This window comes from Bombyx mandarina, chromosome 15, assembly GCF_030267445.1.
Source record: "Bombyx mandarina strain Sakado chromosome 15, ASM3026744v2".
Lineage (NCBI taxonomy): Eukaryota > Metazoa > Arthropoda > Insecta > Lepidoptera > Bombycidae > Bombyx > Bombyx mandarina.
The window spans coordinates 10,792,081-10,807,578 of record NC_143221.1 but is presented as its reverse complement, the minus strand read 5'-3'; the positions used below and the strand labels follow the sequence as shown (position 1 = coordinate 10,807,578).

Genomic DNA, 15,498 nt, shown 5'->3' with positions numbered 1-15,498 from the left:
AATAATATTCTTTTATTCTCTCATATACTATACTAGTTTTACTACTTTTAATGCATTCACAGTCACGATCATTATATATCTGATAATTTCTGTTAGTAATAAAAGTATCTTAAACATGAAGATTAACCTTTCTGATTTCAGTATTCAGTATAAAAAGAGAGATCTATAAAATATTCTTATTATCATATTTCTACAGGCTCATCTTGTTTCGTCGCATCGGTCTTTCGTTTCGCGGTGCGAAGTCGTAGAACTATCTAAAGAACTCTCAGGAAGAGGGGATCACTTAGTATTGTTTTTGTTTACGGATACTATGGAAGTTTGCAAGAAGAGGTCTAAAGTAAGTAAAACTATTCAAAATACCACACTAAAGAAACTTTTTTTTTCTTACAATTAAATTTAATAGGTCTCAGGTCGATCCTAAGACAGTTATCATTTCTTTTACTAATTAACAAAAATAATAGCATTTATTTTGCTTACGGCACCTCATATTAAGGTATGTATTAAGGTGTGTACACTCACACACACTCTTATTGGTGGCACAGAGCAGTCTCGCGCTCCGTTTTTAGGAAACTGCTCAGTAGGATCCTTGATATTCAATCCAAATTTTTTTAGGAAATGCTTAGGGAGGCTGTGACTCTTCTCTACTCTGATAGATGAATACCGCCACCCACCTTGAGACATGAGGTCGAATTCTCAAATGTCTTGTCATAATTGTGTAAAACGATGGCCACCTCTAATGATAATAATCTTTTTAGGCTTTCAATAGCAAAAGTCCAACGAATGGCACGGGCACCATGAGGATAGGGTCAAGCAAACCCTACAGACATATATCCTTAATGCCACTCAGTACTGTGAAGCGAGTTGTCGACATTAGAGAAGCTGAAGGTAATAAACAATCATCTTCGTACATTTTCATTCTTTTGTTAAATTGAAATAATTTCGTGTGGTGGTACGATTTAACAAGCCTCGTGTCTTGCATCCGCAAAGACTTATGCGACCCATCTAAGGAAATAAAGAAAATTGAATCGAAAGATTTTCTTTGCGTTTCACATGTTCCCCTGTGCTTGGTGAACTTATACTTTTAAGAGGTTTATGTGCCACTGGAAAGAATGTAAGTGGTTACGGGATACCAAACATAATGAATCATCATCTATCATCAGCAATGCTTACCTATAATAATTTTTTTGTAATCTCAATTAAAGAATATTAATTATCATAGTATTCAGGGATCTAAAGGGTATCCGATAAACATTACCTCCTGAAGCAATGAATAACATCACACAAAGAGGATGAATTCTTTTTTGATCGCGGTTGTTGGTCGCAAGGAAATGATTGATGGAAGAGTTGTTTCAAATAATTCCTCAGAAACCCTCTCTGTACAAAAATGAATTTATTTTTCAACATTTTAGAAAACCCTCAGTTCAAATTATAATTTTGTTAATGTTGTACAAAATTTATGAAATTTCAGATTGTCACAATGTGTTCGCATTAATGTGCCGGAATAACCAAGAACTCAAGGAAAAGCTGTATTCGTTTATGATTACTGATGAAACGGTAGACAAGTCACATTTCCTGAGGCAACTCTGCAGACAAATGGCGAACACCGTTTGTAAGGCGGATGCTGTAAGTATCCAGTTTGATTTGTGTTTTCGTCTCATTACTAGTACTATTGTACTAGGTCAGCTACTATGTAACTAGATATCTTTAAATAGTTTAAAAATTAACTTTTGATATGCACGTGTAGTCATATTTCTACACTCTTTCTACTTCCCTATTATAGTTTGTGTTTAAATTTAAATTGAATCTTATTTTTGTTTCCTTCAAGTAACATCTCTCTCTTCCATCTCAGTCTTATTTTGTATGAAATATTTTAACCAAACGAAAAAAGCGAAACGGGTACTTGTAGGAAATTGTGTACTCTTAATTGATATTTTGTGTAGTTTTAGCAACAACACCAACACCGTTTACTCGACACTCATCCATTGCATATTTCTTGCAGGACAAATTCCTGGCATGCCTAGAGTCGCATCAAATGGACATCGACACTAGTGACCTCGCCCTTAGCACGCTATCCAAAGTCTCGAAATTCGCAGCTAGAACCAGAATAAAGGTAGGGCTTGTGTACGAATTAATTTCCTGTACTGTACATAGTAAATTTGTTTTTTGATAATAAATTGCAAAAGCCGCAGTAACACAATTTCACGAACACCATATTCAATGTTACTTGAATGTTGTAATGTATTATACACTCGTGGACACAAAAATATGGACGAATACAAAATCTCTTTAGGTTCTCTACAATAGTTTGTTAGTAGAAATATTCTAATTAGTTCTAAATTAGTTTTGAAATGTTTATAATTACAGCATGATTAAGTTTTCGTATTATTTGTAGCTTAGCTTGTTTCGTACGAACAAGAGACAATAACAACAAACGCGTAACATACAGATATCGAAATGCTGCTCTGCAAAGTTAAAACCATATATTTCGTCACGCGTCGCTACTAAGGCATGGAGTTGAAATTTACAGTTAAAACATTCAAGACGAATACTTGAAGTTTTAACGAACGATTATCGTACATAGTTTGCACATCTGATATAATCATTAGACGTTTCATATTGTCATAAAAGTCAAAACGCATATGATATATTTGTTTCCGTGTTAAAACCGTGGTCGAATGAGGGAGAAGGACGGCGTAGGTTGGTAGGGTGTGAGATAGTAACGGTAGTAGCGCAGCGGTGTTGTGTTGTAGCTGGAGGCGCTGGCGGGGCTGGGCGGGTGGCTGCGCTCGGAGCCGGCGGCCGGCCTGCTAGACACTTGGGTATTGCGCGCTCACTTACTCGCACAGGTCTGACGTCTGACGCCGCCCTCACTCCGCACTAACCGACCGCGCTCATCGCTAACGACTCCCGTACAGCATCACGCGGGCCGGCTTGCGGCGGGGCTGCGGTCGTCGGGGCGGGCGGCTAAAACTAACGCTTCGCTTCTTGACGCTGGCGGTAACAGTGCTCCTTCAGCGTGCCGTGCTCGATTGCGTCGATCATAATCACATCATTCATTCGTACTGTCGTCTTACATCTGTCCCACTACCACACTTCTAACGGTGCTCGGGTACATTCCGCTGAGATAGCTTTCCGATCGTAACAAAACGTCACTAACCGCTATTGGTGCTGATAGTTCATGGTTGTCAGTAAAATGTCATCTGCGGTTTCATAATATTTTAAGTTTGTAATTTTACATTAATGCAAATAATAATAATAAGTTGATATCGACAGGTCGGGCGTGCTCTATCGTTCAACAAGACCCCTTCGAAACTGAAGCGAGCCATGTCGTCGATGATATCGCCGTTCGGCTCGACGTCCAACCTGACGCCCGCGTCGCAGCTCGCGCAGATGAGACTGGCCAGCTGCAACAACATTAACGTGAGTTTGGTCCCCGGCGGCCGCTCAGGGAGCCGCACAGCCGAGCCCGAGAGTACACTGGCGTTGTTCTGATGGCAGGAGATGGGCGGGTGCTCGGGCGGCGCGGCGGGCGCGTCGGGCGGCGTGCTGGTGGCGCCGCTGTCGGTGCAGCCCACGCGCAAGGCCGCGCCCGGCGCCGCGCACGCGCTCCGTCGGTTCTGACGCCTCGCCGCACGCCCGCCCGCCGCGACGCGAGCTGACTCAGTACGTTTGTGATTCGGTGCCGATCGGTCTAGAATGTTCGTTAGTGGGACGGTGAAGCGTCGACGGGTCGGGTCGTCGAGCGCGCTGCCGGGAGTGCCTTCCGAGTCCTTTTGAGGAGCAAGTGAATTTGATTCGCGGGTTTGAATAATGTTATTTAAAGTATTATTATATGTCGCCGCCGCCGACTAGTTTGATTCGAATATTCGTGTAATTATATCTCTGAACTTATTAAATGTTGTAATTTAAAAAAAAAATAGTCTCGTAACTTATGAAACCGCAAGACTCTGATATTAACAAATGCTTCAAGAAGTCACACGTAAATTATTTTATGCAAATATCCAAATGTAATATATTAGTATGGCTCGACTCACATTCGAGCAGTCCATAGTTTAGGTGCTGAATCAGAATCTTGCGGTTTTGTGAACATTTTATCATGTTCGTTATTGTAATAATTTTTTTTGGATTATTAATGAAATGGGTGACTTTCCCGGTAACCGGTTTGAATATCTTAAGTATTTCATGAGCTGTTAGATGTTTGTATGTGTTAACTTGTCACACGAGCCTGATATAATATCATTGATATTACGGAGATTTAATCTTGGATAATAATATGTACATAATGTGATATTTAAAATAATGTAGTCGTCGGAAATGTCTTCGTCTGCTGTTGTTGTGAAACGTTCCTAATCAAACGAATTCAGTTACTCGAATATATAACATTACATTAATTAGGAACAGTGGACATTGTTTTATTGTAAATAGCTTTCATCGCCCACGTCTTAAGAAGCTCATGATCGTTTTGAAACGTAAGTCTCAAGACTACAGTATCAGAATCATGTGTACGCATGTTAATGCATTGTACAAAGATTATATTTATGAACATTTTAAGTGATTGATGAAATAAACATTTATTTTCAATCTGTTGGCTTTTTTAAATGCTCCTCTCGTATCTAATTAGTTCAGCACCTGAATATATTATATTTTTTTCTTTTCTTAGATGGTTGGACGGGCTCACAGCTCACCTGGTGTTGTGGTAACTGGAGCCCATAGACGTCTACAACGTAAATGCGCCACCCACCTTGAGATATAAGTTCTAAGGTCTCAGTATAGTTAAAACAGCTGTCCCACCCTTCAAACTGAAATGCATTACTGCTTCACGGTAGAAATAGGCAGGGTGGTGGTACCTACCCGTGCGGACTCACAAGAGGTCCTACCACCAGTAAAAAAGGAAAATGTAATTTATTAACAAAAGAAAAATGTAAATTTTCGTGAGTGATCCAAAATAAATTTAATATTGCCTTGGTAAATAAAGATTAACGTCTCGATCTAGAGCGCAGGAATACGTATGCGTTGTGGCAAGCTCGCAGCGGCACCGCTAGCACCACACTGCTCAGGGGAACTATCGCCATAATAATGAAGTACTTTGGAATCTCGGTCTCCGATAACATACAAGCTTTTCCTATGAGCGTAACCTGAAAGTTAGCAAAGTGGTGCTAAATTAGAGCTTTGTTAAATCTTCAATGAAATATCAATCTAAAGTGGTATCAGTATAACGTGATGTAATCGTTTTCAAAGATGACATCTATACTAATATTATTAAGAGGAAAGGTTTGTTTGTTTGTTTGTTTGTATTGAATAGGTTCCGAAACTTCTGATCCGATTTGAAAAATTATTTCACTGTTTGGAAGCTACACTATTCTCGAGTGACATAGGCTATTATCTTTTTTGAAAAAAATTAGGGATCCTTTCTAAAACTCCAATAATGTAACCCAAGGTGTAAAAAAAATACCTAAAATATTCTTTACATCGCGTGCCCTGCGAAAACTATTGATGATAGAATAAAATAATGTACTACGACTTTTTAGAACACATTATTAGTTACAAAGTGTCGCGACAGCATATGTCTAATAATTAAAGTTATGCTGCAATAAGTGTTCTTTTATTTAAAAAAATAAAACAACGTCAAATATGTATTGTTGAAATTTTTGTTAAAGACCCGAGCGGTGCCGGAGCGCGCCGCTTGTGGGAAATAATATGCTTAGACTACTCTGCGACTTGACCCTGCACTGGTTCTTAATACCGTTCAACTTATTAAAATCAACAAAATTATTTAAATTATTAATTTACGATTTTTTTATTGCCACAATTGGAGACGTCTGATAAACTAACCAGAACTATTAAAGGTATAAATTGCCATTGCGCGCTGATACGTGTCGAACAGGCGTCCTCTTCCATGGCTAAGTTGAGATCGGATATGAAGTCGTGACTGCGATACACGTACAACATTCCGACGAGTTCCATTAAACACACAAAGGGCATGGTGACGCCAGTATTTATCGATTCAACCGCTTCCAACAATGCTATGCCTCCCTGCGTGAACGCATCAAATTAGATTTCAGTAAATAACAATATTAAAGTATTTACTTTTTTTTATTTTACTTTACTTAGCATTAGCTGAGCCACCTTTTTTTTTCCTTTTGCCTTTTTTTTTCTTTTAATTATCGAAATGTACTAATCTAAATCTGTGTGAAAGGCAATAAATGATGTTATTATTGTCTGGAAAGTAATTGTCCAATAAGTAGGATGATACCACGGTTAATAACAGAAATATTGAAATTACAACAGTGATGTCGAGAAGTGATTGAAGAAAACAAGCCAATTTTTAATCAAGCATCATTCCTTACCTATTAAAATCAAATATTTTTTGTAGTGGGCGTGTTTCCAAACTATTACCACTTCGTACTTCAATATATTTTTTTTGTTTATGAAACTAAACACCAGCGGGGTTATTATAAAAAAAAAAACTAACATTTGTAGCAAAAAGTAAACTTAATGCCATGCAGCTTAGAATAAGACCAGCAACCACAAATTGTTCCACAAACCTGAAGGAAAAAACAATTAAAGGCTTCTTATTCATTAAATGTAAATCAAAACGAAAAATGTTTATACCAAAAGAACAATGGCAGCTTTCTATACAACATTTTACCTGATATCTATTTGAGGCGTCTTGAAACAAAAAAATACTAAAACTATAGGAATAACATAGCTTAAGCTTAATCAGAAATATTTTTGGTATTATAAAGTCACAAAAAAAAGATATCAACGTGTTTACTTTATAATTTGAGGTTATCTATCAATAAATAGATGTCTCCGATTTTTGTAGGCACGGACTAGGTATAACAAATTGAAAAAATAAGTAAACGATATGTTTAAATAACATTTTTAGTTTCATTATTATAGATGAACCAAGGATACACCTCTAATAGTACTCAAGTAGGTACCCTTAGCAATTGCAGAGCTACCTATAGTCGGATTTTTTATTAGACGAAGTAAACAGTAAACTGACGTTTACTGTGTTGTCAGTTTTTGATGAAATAAAAATAGTGTTGTGACAAAGTGAACGATTGAAAAAACTCCTGAATTAATGAAATTGCCTCGATTGTCTAGTGAATAGTTAGTGTGCCGAACTGCCGATATCGGGCACGGGGTTCGAATTTTAGCCGTGCTTTGTACATACCAACGAGTTTTCGACGAAACATTATGTTCCTATGGTATCTACCTGTACTGAATACCGAGTGTTTTAAACATTAAGAAAAACATTGCGAGGAAGCTTGTAAGACTGTCCTATTTCCAATGCATCATATAGTTGAAACTATAGATGTATAAAATATAACAATTATAGGTACATAGGTAATGAAAATAAAAAAAACTGATTGTAGTTACATACTACTAGTAACATATTATTATATTGGATCACTTTAATACAATTTTATTGTAAAATATAAATAATATTCTTTTATAGTTTGAAATTAATGAGTAACTCTTCACACTTATTGTTCATTTATGTGATTGAACGAGAACTGAACGCATCACTATTACTTTAAATATAGCAACATTATTTCACAAAGTGACATTAGCTACTGTCAGCTGGCTTCGTCTAATTAAAAATCCGACTATAGGTAAATATACATATTATATAGTGTGTTCTTTCTTCTTTGTAAATGTGTAAAAATGTGTGTCAGAGATAGGTACTTTTAACCTTTTGAACGAATTAGTCACATATTTGGGACAAACGAAGGCTTGCAAAGCTAATTTACTATAGTAGAATTATTTTGTCCGTGCAGTTTGTGTCATAAAAAATCGGTGCGCTGCAGCGAGTATTTCGCTCTCTCTTCCACTCACGAGCCTTATGGACGGGCACAGTGATGCGCATTATGTCAGTTGTCATATTGTTAAAATCATTGTCATCTGCAGTGCTGCCATTACTATTACATATTTTGTTATTTAATTAAGTACTAATTGTAACAAAGGATAATTAATATTATTATTTTCATTTTAAATACTTTATGAATATTCATTATCAAAAAATATTCCTTTTTTTTTCTAATAGTATAAATGCCATCCTTTACAAATGTATTAAACCGGAAGTACACAAAAATCGAATTAAAAGCTTATTACATTAACATTTTTTCGTGGCTTTGCCACGTAAATCTAACATCGTATAAAAAACGATCAAATAAAATGATGAAGTTTCGTTTATTTCTTAATCTTAGACGCCTTTTAAAACATTCAGGTAAAAATTTGCCATTGTTCTTTATTATTATGTCAGCTTTTGAAGCACCAATCTTAGACGAGTTAATCACTGAACGGTATCGTTGGAAATATGAAAATCAATGAAATCGTCCAACTTCACCTTTGCCCCATTCGTCAGGATTAGGTGAATTTACTGTTAGGCTATGATTTTGTTAGTTTCAAATCAAATCATTAATAAAAAAATGTCTTTCAAAGTTCATCATCAGTTTAAAGGCCGACATATTTCTTTATTTTTAAATAAATTGTTCATAACAAATTAATTTCCGGCTCCAGTGGTTCATTCGTCTACAAGTGAATCGTGAACAGTAATAAAATTTTCAATACGGGATTGAATGCTGAATAACTTACACTAATTTGACTCTATACTCAAAAATTGTGTGCAGAGCCGTTTTGAGTAGAACAAATGCAACTGTCGCATACGAGAACATTAAACCGCCAAAGATCAACGAAGACCTAAAACAAAAGATAAGCGCACAGCCTGAAGCCACAAAATATAAAATACCCTCCCGCCTATGAAGCGTACAATAGTGCCTTAATTGGGCATCAGTGACGTTGCGAATGAAATTCTCCAAACAATGGTGTCATGTGTATGACTTGTGACCTCTTGTTTTGTCCATTTCCCTTTCTCGCCCATCTCCATACAAAGATGACACATTTGATAAATGTGTTCCCAAGTAATCTGTTTACGTCTCAGATTAACTACGTGGGCTGTGTCTTATAAAATTTATTCTCGACTAAATTCTAGGCTTTTTAGCGCAATATTTGTGCCATTGACTCGAAATGGCATAACTTATGAATCTTGGTTGTACATCTTTAAATTTTTTGAGATATCAACGGTTTTTTCATGCTCATGTAATTTCAAAGGCTTACATCAGATGCGTATAATTGCCACCAGACGTACATTTAGAGAACATTGGAATAATCCACAAATTACCTGAAAAATAAACCATTTACAAATCAAGAGGCAATGTGTGTAGATACTTAAATCATTTTAATATAAACTTACTTTCACGTTCGTTCACAATGCCTTCAGAATTTGGCTGTAAATAATCTACAACTGCACATAAAGTACCTCCAGCAGAATGCAACGCCGCTAATAGTAGGGTTAGTACAGAATGCCAAACATTTTCATTGTTTAAATCTGGATCAATATGTCCCGAGGCTAAAATAAACCATCTCCCTATATTTTGTATTTTTTAAAAGAAATTAAGAATGCATAGTCTGTACATTAAAACTACCAAAATGATTCAAGCCCTTCCCGTGAATTAATTCAGTACCAACGCTCGCTGAGTGAATATATAATCCAACTTCCATAGCGTCTGCTATACCCTGTAAGCGCAATGTAAATTGTGTACAATAGTAGTTAGGTATTTTATATGGGACTTTGATTTCCTCATTAAACTCACTGCTATAACTTCTTTTGCGCCAATTTGAAATATTTTTCGGTACGCTTTTTTCATTGTGATTAGATTCGAAATTCCAGTCATAATCAATAAAAACACCCATATCCAGGGCACTATCAAAAACCATGATTGAATATTGTTCCAAATTAACTAAAATTTATTATAACACAATATTAGGTCTTGTAAATGGTACCTAATTCCTATTTAAGTATTGAAAACTAGTACCGTTTATTAATGTACCCACCCTACCGTGTAATATTCGTTCGATAATCATGCATATCCAAATAATTATCCATATAAAAACAATACTGATGAACAGTGGTACGTTTAATTGCGTCAAGCTGAAGTCAGGCCGCAGGCGAACGACTTCAATACTGTAACGAGGCAAATAAGTTGTATATTTTGAAAACATAAAAAAAAATATTTATATATATTTGAGATCGTAGTGAAAAGTAGCGACATTCACATTCGTAAGTGCGTAACTAAACCTTGATTTGGTAGCTAAATAAATAAGTAGATATCATCATTATCCTGCCCTTCTCCCAGTTACCTGGGGTCGGCGCAAAATGTTTTCTCCTTCGATGCTCTTTTATCATATACCATTTCTTCGCTCACTCCCCTCTTACCCATATCGTCTTTCACGCAATCCATCCATTTCTTCTTAGGTCTACCTCTTCCTCTATATCCTTTCACATTCATAGTTAACATTTTCTTACCAATCTCATTTTCATTTCGTCTCATTACATGTCCATACCATTCCAAACGCGCACTTCTTAGCTTCTCTGTCACAAGTGCCACTTTCAGACTTCCTCTAACATATTCATTCCGTATTCTATCCATTCTCGTTACTCCACACATCCATCGCAACATTCGCATCTCTGCTGCATGCAATCGCCTTTCATCCGCCACTTTAGCGGTCCAACAAGCCGATCCATACAAGACGGCAGGCCTTATTATGGTCTTATATATCTTCCCTTTTAGGGGAAGAGGAATGTGTGAGTCACATGTGGTACCCGTGACCTGCCGCCATTTCATCCATCCTGCGTCAATTCTGTGCCTCACAGTACGATCCAGTTCACGGTCGCTTTGGATAACAGACACTAAATGAATAAGTAGATATATAAATAAATATGTTTATGATATCGACTAATGCGACGCGTCTTCTGACCGTTGCTGTCTGCACAACTCGGCTATTACAAAACTAGAAAACAATATATTAGCCACTTACAAAAAGAAATTGTAGGCCGGAGTGGTGTAAATAGGTGGATATCTGCCGGTAAATGATTCTTTACAGATCGCTAATTTCAATAACTTCATATTAGGCTTTTTCTGAATACTGAAATAGAAATAAAATTAGCAGCGACACAACTGTAACAAGTTGGCCAATCAAATACCTAGTTCAAAAAAAAGAACAAATAGAGACGTAAATTTTAATCTTCTATATATCTATCTTCTTCTTCTATATATAAAAATGAATTGCTGTTCGTTAGTTTCGCTAAAACTCGAGAACGTCTGGACCGATTTGGCTAATTTTGATCTTAAATTATTTGTGGAAGTCCAGAGAAGGTTTAAAAGGTAGATATGAAATATGAAAATGCTCGGAATTAAATAAAAATAACAATTTTGTTTTCCCTTTGATGTGTCCTCCGTCGGACGGATTCCTTTTGTTTGTTTTAAGTTTATTTTATACAAAAGTTTAGGTCTTTTATTTATCGATTGAGGCACTACGATGTATGCCGGGTCAGCTAGTAATAAATAAAGCACCTTGATTCCGTAGAATTTTTCCAAGCGCTATCACTTAGATTGTGAATTGTTTCAGCAAACACATTGCTTGTGGTTTCATATTCTTTTATAGGGGCAGGTTTCAGCGCATATGTAGACTAAAAATATTTTGGAAATAATTAAATACAATAAACGAAGAATAATACATATTTTAGGTGCAAAAGAAACGTTGAAGAAATTAAATTGAAACTTTTAAGCCGTTCTAAAAAAAGTGTGAATCAATTACGAAAATACAATAATTTCTTCGATAAATATTCATCGGTTGTCTTCGTAGGCGTATAGTGAAATGATCGGCTGCTACCTATTGGTACTATTTACTATTTGGGTCCGTCATGAAGTTAATAAGTAGGTACCTACAACACTAACTCTATGGGCTCCGTTGAGCGAGAAACTGAATTGTTGAAGATCCCAATCTAGAACCATCGAGCATGCGGAGACTTTGGATCTCTGCATGCTCTACCATTTATTCTACGGTGAATGCTTTGTGAATGTTATGTAGTTAATACTGGTCCCTTTCTCTATATCTGCCACCGTCACCGTAGTGTATTTCACTAGCTTGAACTCTGGTAAACCACCTCTCTTTCTGTAGAGGAGATTTACTGACGTAGCTGACATTACTAGTATTCGGATAGCGATGATTTCTTTTCTTTAATGAGCCAAGTACTCGTCTACCTAAATCAATAAAAAAATTCATAAAATTTCCCTAAGTTAAAGAATTTTCTTCGTTTTTCATTTATCGTAGACTAACTAAAATCGAATACTAAAAACTGTTAGAGTAGCTTTAATTCAGCCAAATTAATATTTAATTTAATAATACATACCTTATGTACCGTTAAAGACGTAAATTCAATTATTTTGGGTTCATACGACTTTAATTCGAAGTCCCTTAAATAATAAAAAAGAAAATTTATCTAGAAACAATAAAATGTACATAAACTGACAAAGTCCGAAATAAAATAAAATTTAAAAACTACACTGTTTAATCAATGTCTTCGAAAGAGTGTAGCTTTTTCGTTTCATGGTAAGGTTGTATTTTATTACAAACAAACATCTAAGGCCGGTTACAGTGCTCCACCGACCGTCTGTGCGTACGTTCCGTCCTGACGGTACGCATTAACCGATCGTCAGTTTGCTTCATTCAGTGCTCTCCTGACCAACAATCTGACCAGATTGGTATAGTCGGTACACGAAATGGAAGCGTTTGCAAATAGTGTAATTGCTGCTTATTTTCGAAAACGTTTAAGTAACAAAAGACGTAGATATCACGTACATCCAATCGTCGTCCAAAGAGCATTGCAAGGGGAATTCACTACTTTATATTCATTATTGCGCGAAGATCAAAAAACAAAATTTAATTACTTGAGAATGTCGATTAAAAGTTTTGATAAATTATACTTCTTGCCAGGCCTTTAACTTGGCATCGCGTTCTTTATATAACACGTGGCCTTTGTCCCAGAGAGGTTCACGAAGATGAACTTCGGTGATTATGCGTTCGGTGTCGATATATTTGGCCATGTTCAACACGAAATCGCTTTTTTTGATGATGATACACACATCCGTACTGTCGGTCCACCCATCGGTGCAGCACAGAACGCGTTCATTTGTTTCCATAGCGCGTCGGTCGACCGACGGCACGCATGCGGACGCGCTAGACCGACGGTCCTCGTACGCAGTGCGTAGCAATATACGCGTGCGTACGGTCAGTCCAGCACTGTAATGATTTATGAATTTTCATATAAACGACAAGCGCGACTGACGTACGCACAGACGGTCGGTGGAGCACTGTAACCGGCCTAAATAACATTTGCACTATTTGCAGTTCACATCAAGACTACTGATATTGTGTTAATAATTATTAATGGTCTGCCAGTGACATAGCATATGCATATGGAAAGAAAACTTCGTGTAATTGTTTGGTTCTGGAAAAAAAATTGCACGCTCAATACCTAAAGAATTGAAGGTTATTTGTGTACAGTCACAAAAACTAATCTATTCTTTCTAGTAGCTAATGTATAATCATTAATTAGACCTGCAGTATGTGAAAGGTAGTTTTGCATCCGCTACCGAATATAAGACATACACCGCAGCTATAGCGGCAATTGTGCCACAGTTTATGGCACGTATTATAGCGTTGATACATATAGCTATACCAATACCTAAAAAAAGGAATGCGTTGTTAATATTATTTGAGTGTAATATGCGTTTTTTCTAATTAAAAAACTGTTTTTTACCGTCAAACATAGGTATAATACGAAAGGCTCGGCCGGGTCCACTTAAGCTCCATTGACCGAGGTAAACTTCGAAATGACGCAACGGGTTTGCTAGCAATATACATGCCAGTGCTAAGTACATTACGAAAGTTACTGCAACAAATTCACACGAAGAACATCACAAAATTAAATGAAATTTATGCATAATCATATTATTGTGAAGTTCTCACTCAAGCCTCCAGTGACCGCTGAAGCAGTGACGCGACAATGCATGGCGAGGAGACATCCTATTGCTAAAGAACCGAGTCTCAACCGTCGACGACCTTTCAAGCGTCTGTGGGTTGTAACTCCACCGATCGCATTGTCCATTCCAGGTATATGGGCCGTTGACCAAACCGTAGACCATTCACTGTTACGCTGCAATACAAGTGAATTCTCCCGGTCACCGTCCACGTCGAACCCGTCGCTTGCGACGAAGGGCTCGATGAGTGAATTAACCTATAGACACAGCCCATTGAGTTTCTCACCGGATCTTCTCAGTGGGTCGCGTTTCCGATCCGGTGGTAGATTTTGCGAAGCACTGCTCTCGCTAGAGCCAGTGTTAGCAACACTCCCGGTTTGAGCCCCGTGAGCCTACCTACATGTTAGGGTGAAGCTGAAACAGCCTTTCAAGGCTATCAGCATAGGTAGGAAAAAATAAGAATTCTGTGACTCATATGTCTCATATGAACAGATTTGCCAGAAAGACTGGTGATACGATACAATTATATAAAATAATTACGCACAAAAGTATGTACTTACATCATTGTTCTCAAATGTAAGTATGGTTTCCAAGGAATGTGGACTACGGGCGCTCGTCATTGTATTGTGTTATGAGAATTTTGACCTTCGCAATATAATTTTATTTTCCGAAAACACACGTGAAGAAAAACTATACAAATTTCAATCGGCTTTGTTGTAATTTCATCAATTTGCAAACCTAATAAATGACTTACAATCTTTCATTCATTGGAAATGACAGTTTTCTTGATAGTCTAATAATTTTATATTAGAATATGATACGTCATTCAAATAGATAATCACTAGCATAACACTTTACTCGCGGCTTCATTCGCGTTAATAAGGGAATAAGCTACCGGTGTATAGTACTTTTTTCTGGAAACTAGGTACCCCTATGTTCCTTCTATGTCACTGATAACGCTTAAAGTCATGTCCTGTTAAATGTGAAAGTGTAACAAGAAAATTCGCTATTTCGCTTATAATATTAATACAGATGAATTACACGAGGTACGTACCTACTGCGTATTAATTATGAATTTTATAGTGAAACTAGTTGTTTAAAACTGCAGTACTATAAAGACTGCATCGACATTTCTTTAAATTTAAATTTTGAAGGAATCTTCTTTAAGTGATGAGTTTATGGGACTAAAGAGTTCCCTTAGTGAAGATTATGGGACGATCTTCCACCGAACGGGTGGTGATATTGCTCGGTAGACCGTCGATCCGTATGTTATTCTGAGCTTGTATGTGTGCCCGATTATCTTGGAAATGGCGTTAATGAGGTTCGGGTATCTGTCAAATATCTTATGCTCTATGATGGCTACTGCCAGAAGAGGATTTTATCACTTGATTAATTTCAACCAGGTGGGGATGAACGATGAAATATTTTGTCCTATTTTGTCCTGAGGTTTTTTTTTTATTGCACTTGTAGGCAGACGAGCATATGGCCTACCTGATGGTGAATGGTTATGTCGCCCATGGACTTCAGCAATGCCAGGGGCAGAGCCAAGCCGCTGCCTACCAAAGGTTGGAGGAACCCTGCTCGTACAGGCTTCCACAGATAGTTA

The 15,498-nt window shown here is 37.0% G+C and overlaps 2 protein-coding genes across 15 annotated transcripts in view; one reads left to right on the top strand and one right to left on the bottom strand.

Moving 5' to 3' along the window:
* Positions 1-4,581, top strand: part of pbl (epithelial cell transforming 2 pebble) — a 37,963-nt gene extending 33,382 nt beyond the window's left edge. For 4 of the 7 annotated variants that reach the window (XM_089733000.1, XM_028172627.2, XM_028172629.2 and 1 more), the window contains 7 exons: positions 197-337; positions 756-885; positions 1,469-1,623; positions 2,000-2,110; positions 2,751-2,846; positions 3,274-3,420; positions 3,499-4,581. In XM_089733000.1, coding sequence (XP_089589126.1) covers positions 197-337; positions 756-885; positions 1,469-1,623; positions 2,000-2,110; positions 2,751-2,846; positions 3,274-3,420; positions 3,499-3,621 — 903 coding nt within the window. In that variant the 3' untranslated portion in view covers positions 3,622-4,581. Of the gene's footprint in view, positions 1-196; positions 338-755; positions 886-1,468; positions 1,624-1,999; positions 2,111-2,750; positions 2,998-3,273; positions 3,421-3,498 lie in introns of all 7 variants that reach the window. The other 3 variants (XR_016324199.1, XM_028172628.2, XM_028172631.2) reach the window with 3 other exon arrangements.
* A 341-nt stretch (positions 4,582-4,922) lies between these two features.
* Positions 4,923-14,800, bottom strand: LOC114241673 (uncharacterized). 8 transcript variants are annotated; one of them, XM_028172586.2, is made up of 16 exons: positions 14,453-14,663; positions 13,882-14,068; positions 13,673-13,804; positions 13,471-13,597; positions 12,263-12,326; positions 11,424-11,539; positions 10,888-10,995; positions 9,904-10,033; positions 9,663-9,809; positions 9,495-9,585; positions 9,263-9,418; positions 9,127-9,190; positions 8,605-8,709; positions 6,473-6,545; positions 5,833-6,033; positions 4,923-5,135 (listed from the first exon to the last, which is right to left on the bottom strand). In XM_028172586.2, the coding sequence occupies exons 1-16, from the start codon at positions 14,510-14,512 to the stop codon at positions 4,977-4,979; spliced, it is 1,920 nt and encodes a 639-aa protein (XP_028028387.2). In that variant the 5' UTR covers positions 14,513-14,663; the 3' UTR covers positions 4,923-4,976. The 8 variants fall into 8 exon arrangements, with proteins under 8 accessions (XP_028028387.2, XP_089589128.1, XP_089589129.1 ...); XM_089733002.1 differs by having other exon boundaries at positions 9,495-9,809; positions 9,885-10,033; positions 14,453-14,665; XM_089733003.1 differs by having other exon boundaries at positions 9,495-9,809; positions 9,909-10,033; positions 14,453-14,664.
* Positions 14,801-15,498: the final 698 nt, after the last annotated feature.

What these genes read in the sequence shown, in the direction of transcription:
- LOC114241673 (XM_089733002.1), bottom strand. Translation starts at nt 14,512, where the DNA reads ATGACGAGCGCCCGTAGTCCACATTCCTTGGAAACCATACTTACATTT. An exon ending in TATTATACCTATGTTTGACG is followed by an intron (nt 13,598 to 13,672) that starts GTAAAAAACAGT and finishes TCCTTTTTTTAG; the next exon opens with GTATTGGTATAGCTATATGT. An exon ending in CATTGTGAACGAACGTGAAA is followed by an intron (nt 9,191 to 9,262) that starts GTAAGTTTATAT and finishes TTTATTTTTCAG; the next exon opens with GTAATTTGTGGATTATTCCA.